This window comes from Saccoglossus kowalevskii, chromosome 13 (genome assembly GCF_978046115.1).
Source record: "Saccoglossus kowalevskii chromosome 13, keSacKowa6.1, whole genome shotgun sequence".
Lineage (NCBI taxonomy): Eukaryota > Metazoa > Hemichordata > Enteropneusta > Harrimaniidae > Saccoglossus > Saccoglossus kowalevskii.
The window spans coordinates 17,314,312-17,327,725 of NC_140653.1; the positions used below are offsets into that span (position 1 = coordinate 17,314,312).

A 13,414-nucleotide genomic window follows, 5' to 3' on the forward strand; every position below is an offset into this window, starting at 1 on the left:
TTTCCTACTCCAACATATTTCAAAATAGCTAAAAGTATTTATAATATCAGTATTCAGAACGACATATTCGGGCAATTGCAGTGCTGCTCTATGTTGCATAGAGAATGGGTTTGGTTCACCCAAATCCTAGTTTAAACGCGCAGTCAACGAGAAGCTAGTTACAAGACTGTGTCGGATTAACTACCAAACAATCTAACAATCAGACCAATCAGAGAGCAGGTTGTTTTTGAATTTTTTCGACGTATCAGATGCTGTCTTACATATATTCTTTGACTCAACTAGCAAGTTTTAACGTGTGATGAGTGTCAGTCACGTATTTACGTTTGTTTTATTAATCCATGCTACAGTGACTCAGGACAACGAATCGTGCACAGGTTTTCCATGCAAGTGGAAAGGGTAGACAAGGGTCACGATAGAGGAAGAAATGTTCCCACGAGAAATACGCCACCACAAAACTCATTTACTAAATCGGTTTATCTCTAACTAAGCAACAGATGATATAACATAGTTGTTTTTATTGACGTGCCTGGCAGTGTAATCAAGTTATTAAAGTAATAGGTGGCATACTAGTATTTGAATATTTAACCATTTTGTTTTTTCCATTGTTCTATTTTTTCAGTTATTTACATTTCTATTACCCGGGTGTAGCGTCACGACACATATATGAATCGGTCTGTGATTCGTTCCGCAATATTGTTTCTGACACAATTTACTCAGGATGTTACTAGCCCTGGTCTCGTTCACGACTATATAGCATTCGCTCAGTCACAATCCATTACACTGACGTCAATTTCATAAACAAAGAGTGTGTCAGCCTGGTTATCTTTCTATTATTTTCTGGGTCCCTCGTCCTTGTCCATAAATGCCCAGGGAACCACGAAATAATAGGAAGTTAACCAGGCTAAGAGTGTGTCAGATATAAAATAGCATTTTCTTTTTCGAAATAAAGGTATCACACCACATTTATATAACGTATCCATGCTCAGGTCACAATGGTTATTATTATGATTTTTTTATAAATCTCTAACGGATTGCAAACTTGAGTTTAAACTGCTATCTTAATATGATATCAGAATGACCAAGATGGTGTGTGTACGCTTTGAATTTAGAAATCAGAGAAAGTTCTTCTTTCAGTTCTGCCATATTCTATGTATTAATGGTTATGCAGTGTAAAAATATCCCTGCAATGGCATTATATTCTATCACAGTTATAGAACGATGATTCTATATTAAAGGGTGGCAGTCGTCCTGCCGCGTCCTGTTCGATATGGGACTCATAGCGACGTATACAACGCGTGTAAAATACATTGTTTATTTACATGAAATTCGAATACGCGCCGCGCGACGACCACCGCGCTTCAAATTTGGCACCAGGAGTTTATTCGTACATGACAAACGCTTCAAGTAGGTAACGTGAAAGTCAAGGGGGCAGAGTTCAAGGGTTTTTTGAGAGAATGTTATCTCGATGAGTTCCTCTAAGACACGTGTTCCTCCGAATCACACAAAATATGATGTCGTTAATTGCCGTGATTTAAATTATTGTCGACAAGATGCTGGGATACATATCTATAAATCTTAATAATGAAACGGTGCTTAAAAAGAAAATCTTTGTTTGTTAGTTTAGCGTATACTCTCATAAGTATAGTTTTCTTTTTGATTGTTTTAATGTCATATCATTGACATGGCTTTGATATGTACGAATCATTTTATTTTTGGGATAGCACAATTGCGTAGATATCCGGATATTTGTTTTGAGAACAACGGATTTGCTAGATATGTGTCTGTATTTGATGTTGCTTTTGTGTGGAGTCGGTCGACGCCTTTGTGGAGAGTTGGCCCGACAAGTCCAAGTAGATTTCAATAGTTTGTCCGATGCACACGCGTCTTTTTTCGTTTACAAAGTCTTTTTCATGTATAATAAACTGACGTCTTTGTTATGGCACATTATTTTAACTTCACTGTTTAGTTATATTACATTCATACAGAAAAGCAAAAATGTACCGCAGTTTGCTTCCATGGTTATTTAAAATAGGTTTAAAATAATTTTCACGAAGAAGTTATTTTCTCCTGGCTAAACCCATAGTATATGTACATGTTGCTTAGCGACGCATTACATATCCATTGTTTGGGTCTGTGTCAGTCCATACCAAGAAAGCAATGTGCAAAACAAAAAGATCATTGTAGGATCAGATCTCTAAAAACCCAAGCTGGCCATGCCTGTTTCTATAGTAACGTAATTTGTGTGTGTTTTAAGTCTGCAGTAGTATTACTCGTTGGCTCAATACACGCAATACAATGATGAGTTTTACAATGGAGAAGACTCAATCTAAACTTTGCTCACCTTCAATTTTTCCACAAATAGCTGTAAAAACCAACATCGTCATCAGTGCCAGGTAAACCATTACCACGATCATCGCAGAAATATCTGCCGTTGTATAGGACTGTTACATGGTTGATGTTAACAACAGGCGGGAGAAAGGACCAAATGAAACTTCGAACGTTTGGGGCTCCTCCCATTGTATTTTCCGGATGATGGTGCAGGGGGTCTAGTCTTAAACGTTTGATTCGCCCGACAACAGAGTGGTGCATTCTATTTGCGTAATCTGATTTACACAAACGTTCACGTGTAGAACTGAAGTGGCCAATGACATCAGCGATACCAACATATATGGGGATGTGAGCAGTGCATTATGGTTACCTATACAAAGACTGAATAACGGTTAGCTTTAATTACTTGTTTTTTGAAATGTGTCGTTGTTATGTGTCGCGAAAAATGCCGATGTAAAAGATATATAATATAATGCGGTGTGTTTTTTTTTAAAGTAAAACGCCAAAGTTATGAAAGAATATCTTCCAACGCGATTTTTCCAGCTGGATTGACACGTCTCCTACATTTGTTGTCGGACACATTGCGAAAAAAAAGTCTGGCTCCGTCTACCTACCGGGTATTCAGGACGCTGTCCTTAAGTTGTTACGATGAACAGATGCAAAACGAAATCCCTGCAAAAAACAGATATTATTGTCTCCTAACTGAAAGTGGGCCAGTTGTCATATTAACTGTACCATGTAAATTATAATCTCGTTTTTACATCATTTTAGAAAAAAAACACTTGGTATTCTGGTTCAAATGCATTTCACTGATTGCAGCTAAACAGTTGCTACAAGGAGAACAAATTAATACTACGGAAATTGGAAAGGAAATTCGTTTGTAATAATTCTGTTTACCAACAAAATCTTGCATTTGTCAGATATTTAAAATATTTTAGGTGTTTTATAAGATTCGGACATGAATTTATAATGTTCAGCCATGTCAGTTTGTTCATACCGTAATTCAGAAAAAACGGATTGACGTGGGATATCCTACATACTCTCAAATGTCAGGTCTTGTCAGGTAATTATTTTAGCTGTTGTGTTGTGATAGGCATGTTCGACTCGAGTAAGCGTGCATGTCTGAACACAGTAACTGTGAAATCAGGTCTATGACTAGTTCTTGTGATGAGTAATCATAATCGCAAAAGTTACAAAAACGTTGCTAAAAATATCAAAATACGAAATGAATTCAAGTAAATATAAATTCTATATACAGAAAATAAATTTATAAAATTAACGAAATGTAATCATACAATAAACAATCGATTAACAATGGTAATATTCGTAATTTAAAATCCAATTAAACCAAAATTTATTCACAGTAGTTTTATATTTTGTAGATGAGTTGGTATTCAGTCGGTGAGGATCAGGACGTCTTAGTACATTCCCGCTAAATGTTACAACAGCATCATTAATGAACCGCAGTGCCTCAAACACATTCAGAGAATTAGTGAGTAGATGGTAGTTGTACTCGTTTGTAATTCAGTGTACGTATATTGCGCTATGAACAGATACGATAGATAGCACAAAATTCGATGAGTTTGTATCATAACGTTGCTTTTTGGTGGCCCAAGAATCGTGAGATAACGTATACTAACCATAATGACATCAACTAGTTTATGAATAACTGAATTAATGGCACTAAATAAAACATATTAATATTTGACATTCAGTAACAAATATGGACTATATATTTTTGTTCTTGACATAACTGAGAGTTGTCGGTACTTTGAAGACATTTGCGTAAATAGTCACCAGTGGAGCAGGCATGATACAAGGGACGTCGTTACAAATCGAGACATACTTGGCATAGGCACCACTTTCGTTACATCACATCATAGCCAGAATATCTTTTATCCAGCGTCGTAAAATACTAACTCACACGACTACTGTTTTTCTAAAATGCCGTAGCACGTATTACCAGTCGTTCAGGCAATTTGAACACGTCAAACCAGTACTTACACTGCCCTCCCCTCTCCCAAGTTGAAGCTCGCATTCAGTTCAAGATGTTGTCGATCGCATCACCATGGAACTGCTCTACAATATATGGCGACTCTAGTAAACTTGTATGGCCCGGGACGATATTTTCGCTCAGCCAAAAATTTAAGGTTCGTTCCCGCGTGTCGTATATTCAATAAATCATACTATTAAATGCTAGAAGCATTTTCTGTGTGCGCACCACAGTTGTGGAACCAGTTACCGATTTGTAATTCTGAGAATATCGACGAAATTTGAAGACTTATCATTTTACTAAACATTACCTGTTGTGATTTTTAACTTTTGTGACAACATTTTTATGGTTAACGTGCAACGCACCGTTGTGCGTTTTTGTAAATACAGATATCGACTAATGGCAAGCATATAACTGTGACTTTAGGAGGAAAGGTAAGGTTAATTTACTCATCATTCATTTTGTGTCGCTGCTCCATCAAAACGTAATGTCCTTCAAAATGTTGTTATCACGTGATCACAACTAAACAGTATAATTTTTTTTTGACGTTAGAGAAAAAAAACACTGCAAAGGAATCAAGCTCGTTCTCATTAAATGTGACCATCCACTTCCAGTCGGTGTAATCTGGTGCGCCCTCATTCGGAAAAAAATAGTGGATACAAAAAAAAGAGGGCGCTCGTGGTTCATATGTCGATGATAATCAATATATTTCAAACTATTTTACTTGAAGAGATATCCCGGGTGTTTGTATAGAGTTTATTGTCACTGATTCTTGATGAGTAAATTATAGAAGAAAAGGTATACTCGCTGGATTTTATTTTCACTGAACCATCTTTTAAAAAATGAACCCACGCAGAAATAAAGTATGTTACAGTAATTTGAAAAGAGTAAAACGATCTTTTTATTTGAAAATAGCACTGGGCTGCGCCAATATTGGATGTAGGTATACTATCCACTTCATTAATATTTGTTTTGTTTTCAGCTTTGTTCTCTGTATCGTATGTCGTATGGTTGCTTAACTAGGTTAGTCGACCCACATAAACTATGGAAAATGTACTAAATACAAATACATCATACGGAGGGAAACAGAGTACAATTGGATTCTATCCAATACATTAGATAGATGCTTCCCCGCTCAGAAATGATTAATGCAGCTCGTTGAACTTGAAAACGTTGAATCTGTGTATTTGATTTTTATTTACTCGATGTGTTAAAATCGAAGCTTATCCGAGAAGTTTGGGTTCATTTAGAAAGTTAGGTTTGCTTAAAGGACGGTGGTCGTCGTGACGCACCCTGTTCGACATATCATAGGACTCATCGCGACCTAATAAACAACATGTGTAAATTAACAGGACAGCCCTTTAATTTTGTTCGAGAACGAAAATGCAATCCATTGAATTGATGATATGCTGTATTTTAAATCAATATACAAATGACGTACTAGTAAATAGATGGCGTCACTGTCTCGAGTCACTGTGCTATATTTCGAGAGAATATTGGTTACAAATTCACTGAATCTAGAGAATGCTGGTTATTTTTTATTTATTTGTGGAAAGTTTGTCTTGGCTGTCACGGTATGCCTCAAGCTGAGGATCGCTTGTCAATCCCTGATTCGACCATGTATTGCTGTTATTGCTATTTGCCGTTTTTTTCTTGTTCGTCTTCTGCTGGGTTGTGTTTTCTTAACCCCCCCCCCATGAACTGTAAATTGGTTACGTATCTAGTAAGTACATGGTGTTATTTCTCCCGTGAATATTTAAAAATATTGCCATTGATTGATTGTAGACACGCGGAAGTTCTTATAACTGACTCAGAAATAAAATAAATACTAAAAAGTACTAAATACTGAACAGAATGCATAAATTACATTAAAAATACCAACACTAACAAAAGGACAGACACAGACGCCGGGAAAAATCATCAAATTCTATTTTAAAAACCTGGCGTAATTAAATCGGCTAAGTATGAAAACACCAACAGTGGCCTCGCCTGAATGCCGTTATTCGGACTTAATAGACTTTACTCAATAAAAATCATGAATTTGCGATGAAAACAGTGAAACGAGGCAAATAAAAATATAGTGTCATGAGTTATTATTGGAACGTGTATACTGCGGAAATTGTTTCCAATAAATTGTTGTGTGATGTGTTTTTTACAAAATTTACTGTTGACAATTTTTTAATATGATCATTTATACACCCACGTGGGTTGTATCAATATATTATAAAATACTAGGATGCTATACGAATAGTATATTCTCACTTTGTTTGATGAGCCTGTCTGTTATGAATCTTGTCAATATTATAGTGACTGTGACATGCTACGCGCACTTACACCCCAGAAGCGAATTCATTTCGGTCAAGTACCGTTATGTATGCATCAGTTAACAACGATACGTCATCGTTGAAAATTCGGAATGACGATTTCAAAAATGTTTGGAATACTGTACTAGTATCCCCGGGGGTAAATGTACCCGGAGGGGGGGGGGTAAATGCGTGGGTACATGTCCGTCTTGCGACCAGGCACAGATTTAGATTTGCTGTAAATCACTTTGATTCAAGATTGATTTTTTGAAATTTAAAATTTTTATATTTGTAGGATTTGAAATCTGGGATTTTTCCCATATTTATATTGACAATATATTCACCTAAATTCAACCTCCGTCTGTATATGCATTTCGTGTGTGTCTACTCGTCAAATAATACAAGCAGCGGCGACTCTTTCAGCGACGCGCATTAACTTTCTTGTTAAATTGCACGGAGAGTTTGAAACTTTTTGTCTGCTATCACACCACACAAATTGTATGTACGAGAATGGTGTATGCTATACTTACTTAATGCGTAGATACATATAGTTATCCCAGGAAAGTCTTTATTCCTCAGAGTAGGAATATTATAATTTAAATGTCATCCTTTATTTGTAAAGTTATATTATTTCTCGTTATTTAGTGTTTTAAAAAGGCATACTCTCAGCATAACAAAGGTATTCCCTTCATTTTTATAAATATTTATAAATGTTAATGGCAGCCAATCAAAAAGCAACGACATCATTTGAAAACGTTCCAATATTATTCAATTTGCCAATAGGAACCTCTCGTTTCAGTTTGAATTGTGAAATTTATAAATATTTATAAGATGAAGGGAATACCTTTGTTGCGCGTATAGTATTTGAAAAGTTGTATCATCTCTCGTTATTTATTCACTGTTATTTAGTGTTTTAAAGGGGCATGTCATTGAAAACGCCAACAAGCTTGTGTAGCCTACACGAGAAGTGGATACAAACCTTGTCAACAATCTGGAAACAAGCTTTTATTCAAATAACCAGTTGGGAGGGAAAATATGATCAGCTTTTTACTTTTCACCTTGGAATTTGAAGTGGCCAATTAGTAGTAGCAAAATAGTTATTCTTCATTTTCTCGTAGATTGCTTCTGTGTAATGTCCCCGGAGAGGGTATGATACAGGTCAATACACGCCAATCAACTTATAAGCACCCGGGAACCAACATAATGTTGAATAAATGATGATATATTTATTTTGACCTCACTGTTGCCATAGACATTTTAGTCGAATCTGGTATCTCTACGTGTAAGTGTCACCCGCTAAGTGAGTCACAGTTCCCCGAACACAACGCTAGTATTACGCGGTGACGCCGAGTGGTTTTGAAAGCTTATCTTACCGACCTTATTTTGTAAAGTAAATAAATTATATGAAATGATGAGTTGAACACGATATGAATATAATTATGCAAAGTATATTATTTTACGGGGAATTGTTATACAACGTTATGACGATGTGTATTATGTCATGATAATTCTATATAAAGCAATACTATTGTTAGTTTAAATAGGGGTCAGATAAAGAATTTAAACGATTTTCAAAAACAATCCTGGTTTCTAGTTTGATAATGACGAACATGATTATTCCAGTATTGCCACGATGATCAACAGGCGAATTAAATTATGTAAATGAGGCAGTATTTACAAGTATATGCAAATATGATCCAAAGAAGCCATATTGAAAACCACATCCCCGTGGCTGATTGATTGTCCAGCGAAGTCACCATCGTCATTATCATCCAGAAAGGCAGACGCGTAGTTAGCTCCGTAAGCGCGGCTTTGTCATCGTTCAGTGCCAACAGAATAGCCGCGTGAAATTATGAAGTTGTAGTCTTGCTGAATTACGTATCTTTTTCTTTCCCTTGAGACGTCAAAATTCACCATGTTAAGCAAAGTAAAGAGCTTAGGTCGCGAGAAGCGAATGATGAAGTTGATGGAAGAAGAAACACGATGCACCACGATCGGTTTGCTGGACGATGGCGACCCTATAATATGCGATTTTAACGTGAGTAGTATCTTTTACTGAATAATCGAAATAGTTTGTGTGGACACAAAATACTGTCGAATATATTGTATGTCAAAATGATAATTTGATGGATGAGGTATGCCGCTCGTTCAGGAAATATGACGCCTTGTTCATATGCAAATTACTCATCGATTTTAACTTTAAGTTTATTAAACTTTAAACATGTTACCATTTCGTGGAAAAATAAACAATCAACGCAAATATGCGTGTTTAGCAGTAAATTCATGCACAGTATGGATATATCTTAACTACTCGTGAGAAATGCTTCGAATATTTTAGGTATTAAACACCACTCTTTGTCAGACGCACAGCAGCTCGATAGGGCAAAGGTCACCGAGTCTTATAGCTCGGGATCTCCACTGAAACTCGCTGTGTTGCTCCAATGATATTACACCAAACCATCGCGATACATTCATTTATCCAACATTTAAAAAAAAGTTACTGTTGTATAAATAATAGATTAGGATAAAAATAATAATAAAATTGCCATCTATATATTGATGTGTTCTAAATATAAGGATAGATATCGGTAAAATCAATCAATATTTTCAAATAAATTTGTTGTTAAATTTATTGATTAAAAACCAATAAAACAATTCTTTACATATTATATCCATGGATTTACCCAATAGCTTGAGATAGAATATATATTTTTTGAAGGCCAAAGTGGAACCGCTGTTATATTATAGTATAACGTTACTTCCAATAATAACTTTAATCGTACCACATAATATTAAAATGAATTTTGAATACCCTCATTATTTGGTCTCAATCATAATGGATTTGAATTTTGCTGACAATTTATAAATTGTATTAAACAATCAAACTAATGTCCTCTCACCTGTCCTTAGGTGATGGTCTAATGCTAAGTAACAGAAAAAAAATATTCATGTTTTCGTTCATATTCTACGTTGGTTTGTAACACGTGTGCGTAACAGCTATTTCCTCAGAATTTTCAGAAAAAATGAAAGAAAATTCAGTTTTCATAAAAATATACAATTTTAAAAAACAATTTCAGAATAAAAATGAAAAATAAAAAGTCGCATGAGTCAATTTAAAAACAAAACAAATTGACCTGAAACATTTTCTTTTGCTTTCTTGACCTAACATTACATAATGCAATTAATTGACAGTTGTGTATACTTGCATTGGATACTTCAAATTAAATTTTAAAAAAATTGGTCCTAGAATTAGCATTTTATGATTTTAAATACTGAAAGCTGGGTAATCTAACTAACCTGCTTGTATAGTTACAATCAAGAGTTGTTGTTTTTTTGCTGAGACATCAACATGTTTAAAAACCCACATTTGTTATGTCGTCACATCGAACCAATATTTACCATATTTTATAACAAAGCACAATATTGAGAAAATTGAAGGTATGTGGCTAGGAAAAGTTAAATTTAAAAAATAAAAAAAGTTTAAAATCAGGTGGCCACAAAAAAAATTGTAGGAGTTTGCTTTTAAAATTAAAACTTAAAATTGTAAATGTGATTGATACTCTCAAAAGGAGCTTAAATTTTTGGAGTTCAGATACTGAAATCAATGGCAGAATTTAGGGTACCTAAACAATGTATTGACAAAGGAAACTTGTTATTATATGAAGTTTTATGGGAAGGCCCAGATAGAACAGCTAGGAAAAACATGGCTGGTGATACTGATAGTGGATGACTACATGTACCTGATATAACAGCTATATATATGGATCACAAGGAATAACTTGGATGAAGAGGTTATGCAAAAGTAAAATTATCTAACCATGGACCTATTTAATTTTTATTAAAAAGTTTGAAACTGAAAAAAAAACATGATGAAAAACATCAACTATGGCACTTTAAAACTGACCCACTTCTACAAAAAAACAAACGATGAATCATTGATGGCAACACTTACACCTCCAAACAGTTGTTGATTAACCTTTCCTTTTCACTCTAAAATACCTAAATATTATGATGTGTTTTTTAATAGCATTATATGTGATGCAAATGGTTCTGATGTGTGAATATTTTTTTCTTAGACTCAATTTAAAAGCGAAAATGTACAATTTCTGAAAATACTGAAAAATCATAATAGCAATTTCTCATTTACACTCATTAGACCTATAGATATGATAGTGGAGTCCGTGTGTATTGGTTAACTGTGAATGCATATACTACTGATTTATATACCAGTGTATATTAGTACTACCAGTATCATATATTGTTTCAGAAATCATCAAACAATACTAAACAATTGAAAAAAAAAAGTAGACAAGAAAATTATAAAAGCATTTCAAAAATAGCTCTCAAGGGTAACAGATTTAAAACTTGTGGGAGGTGAAAATTAAAAAAAAAAATGTTGCAAGAAAACTATTAAAATATAAAAAAAATTGTAGTATCTGTAGATAGAAATGATATATTTGCAAAAAAACTAATTTCTTCACGCCCCCAGTTTTCAAATGGCTCAACTATTACTCAGATAATATGTTGTTTTTGTTATTTTATGCCCATGGAGTGAATGAATGAATGAATGAATGAATGAATGAATGAATGAATTAATTAATTAATTAATTAATTAATTAATTAATTAATTAATTAATTAATTAATTAATTAATTAATTAATTAATTAATATTACTATATTTATCTGAAACACAAAGTTGAAGAGCGGTGGTTGTCGAGCCACACATGCGGGAAATATGGGACTCATATCTACAAAGTTGGCTACTTTGCAGACCAATGAGTATAAACTGAGACGTTACCAAGCTTTAACTAGTGTGGGTAAAAGGTATCAAAGGACTCACTGACGGTGATTAATGCATGTTGCACCCAGATCAAAACTCATGCTTATGATTTCCATTAGAAGAGCGCATTGGATTGTGGGAAAATCAATGTTTATCAACACAAATGTCGCACATGCGCGGTGCATCGACCACCGCGCTTTAAATATTATTTGATGAATGCATAATAAATATTAATAAAAATATCCATCTATCTGATTAAAAAAAAATTAAATGTGCCAATTAAGTGATCTGGTGTACTGGAAATTAAAAGTGAGTGGAACTTATATTTTAACTGTTCACATAAATCCTTGGACAAATTGTTGGAATAACATTAAGATATGTAATTCTATCTTCCTAAACAATGACTTCTTTCTCAGAATTTCAAATTTTCTTCTTAAAAAATATGCCCATGTTTTATTGTTTTTATTACTTAGTACTGCTACTGTAATTACTCTATTACAAATGCATACATTGTGTAAAAATCTTTGTAACAAGTGACAGTGTTACTAGCTTGATGAACTTAATATTACAAAAACACGGTCACATAATCTTACTTTCAATAAATAATGTGCAGTATATTTACAGTCACTTGGAACTTTTAATTTTCCTGATATTACACTGGCTATTATAACTCTATAGAAAGGATTTATTAAGTTAATTTTATAATATTGTGTTTTTTTTCTGGTTTATTTATTTTTTTTACCTAGAAACAAAATAAAGTGAAATAAATTCTGCATTCTATTCTGAATATTAAGGTAGAGATGCAGGTTCGTTGGAACTTTTTTTTTTTTTGCTTTTTATTATCCAAACAGTCTTGGCTATAGACTGTTAAAATTTTGTAGAATTGAGAATAGGGGAACATACTCAAAAACAATTTTAAAATGTAGATGACTGGTGCAAACATTCTCTCTTTTGAATGCTTAGCAAGATTTAGCAAGGCTGTACATAAATAATAAAAAAGAAACAAGGTGAAAAAAAGAAATGACGAGATCTCCATATTATGCACTATATTTAACTTTTAACAAAACGATAAATACATTTAATTTTGGAACTGTTACAGCCATTTTAATTATGAGCATTAGCAAACTTCTTACTGAGTGAATTGTTATGCAAATTAGCAATTATCTGTGCTTCTTTTCAGTGCACATCCTAGAACTTTAAAAAAAAAGCTCCTAGACTCTTTGACCTTTTGTTTTGAAATTTTCACAAATGATTGACAATGTGTTTATCTTCAAAACGCCGTCGGGGCATTGTTTTTTGGTAAAATAGTGTTACAGCAATCGTACAGACAACTAGCCTGGGTGTTAATTTATGCATAAACTTGAAGTAGTGAAATTTGGGCTGCTGCCCTGCAACATTGACAACTGGTAGACAGTTTTCAAGACGGCACTTTCTTCATAGTAAACAGAAATACCCATAAACCAATTTTGACAGGAAACAGAAGCATGGTTTAGGAGCTAATTTTTTTAAAATCACTTTTGACCAAAAAAGCAAATTTTTGTGCATATTTCAAACTACAGTGACCATAAAAAAAAATACTAACAAAATTTTAAAATTCATACAATAAGCTTTCCGAAAATATATAGTTTTGTGGACAAGGGAGGTCATCTTAGTTTCCTATTTAACTATATTTAATTAAAATAGCTGTCAGGTAAACTGCATCTCTACCTTAATATAAGCTATCCATGGAATAATGCATTTATAGATTCCTATAGAAAAAGTTTGATAATAGCCACTTTTTGGATAATTCAGTATGTTTTCTTTAAAACACATCCTTCTATCTCCATAAAAACCCACACAGTGGTTTTTGAATAATTTATTGTTATAATTTGTTTCCATGTTTTCATGGTAATGTTACCTTAATGTTACACTCATTATTAAAGAAAACGATTTAAAGCTCGGTAGTTGATTTGATTTTCCCACAATCCAATGCACTGATTACTGCCGGTGACTCCTTCGATACCTTCCAAT

General features: G+C 33.8%; 1 protein-coding gene across 2 annotated transcripts in view; it reads left to right on the forward strand.

Moving 5' to 3' along the window:
* The first annotated feature begins 8,362 nt into the window (after positions 1-8,362).
* The window catches only part of LOC100379017 (FERM domain-containing protein 5-like), a 47,206-nt gene continuing 42,154 nt past the window's right edge, over positions 8,363-13,414 (forward strand). The window contains exon 1 of one of the 2 annotated variants that reach the window (XM_085506993.1): positions 8,363-8,662. In XM_085506993.1, coding sequence (XP_085363119.1) covers positions 8,540-8,662 — 123 coding nt within the window. In that variant the 5' untranslated portion in view covers positions 8,363-8,539. The remainder of the gene's footprint in view (positions 8,663-13,414) is intronic. The other variant, XM_085506992.1, reaches the window with a different exon arrangement.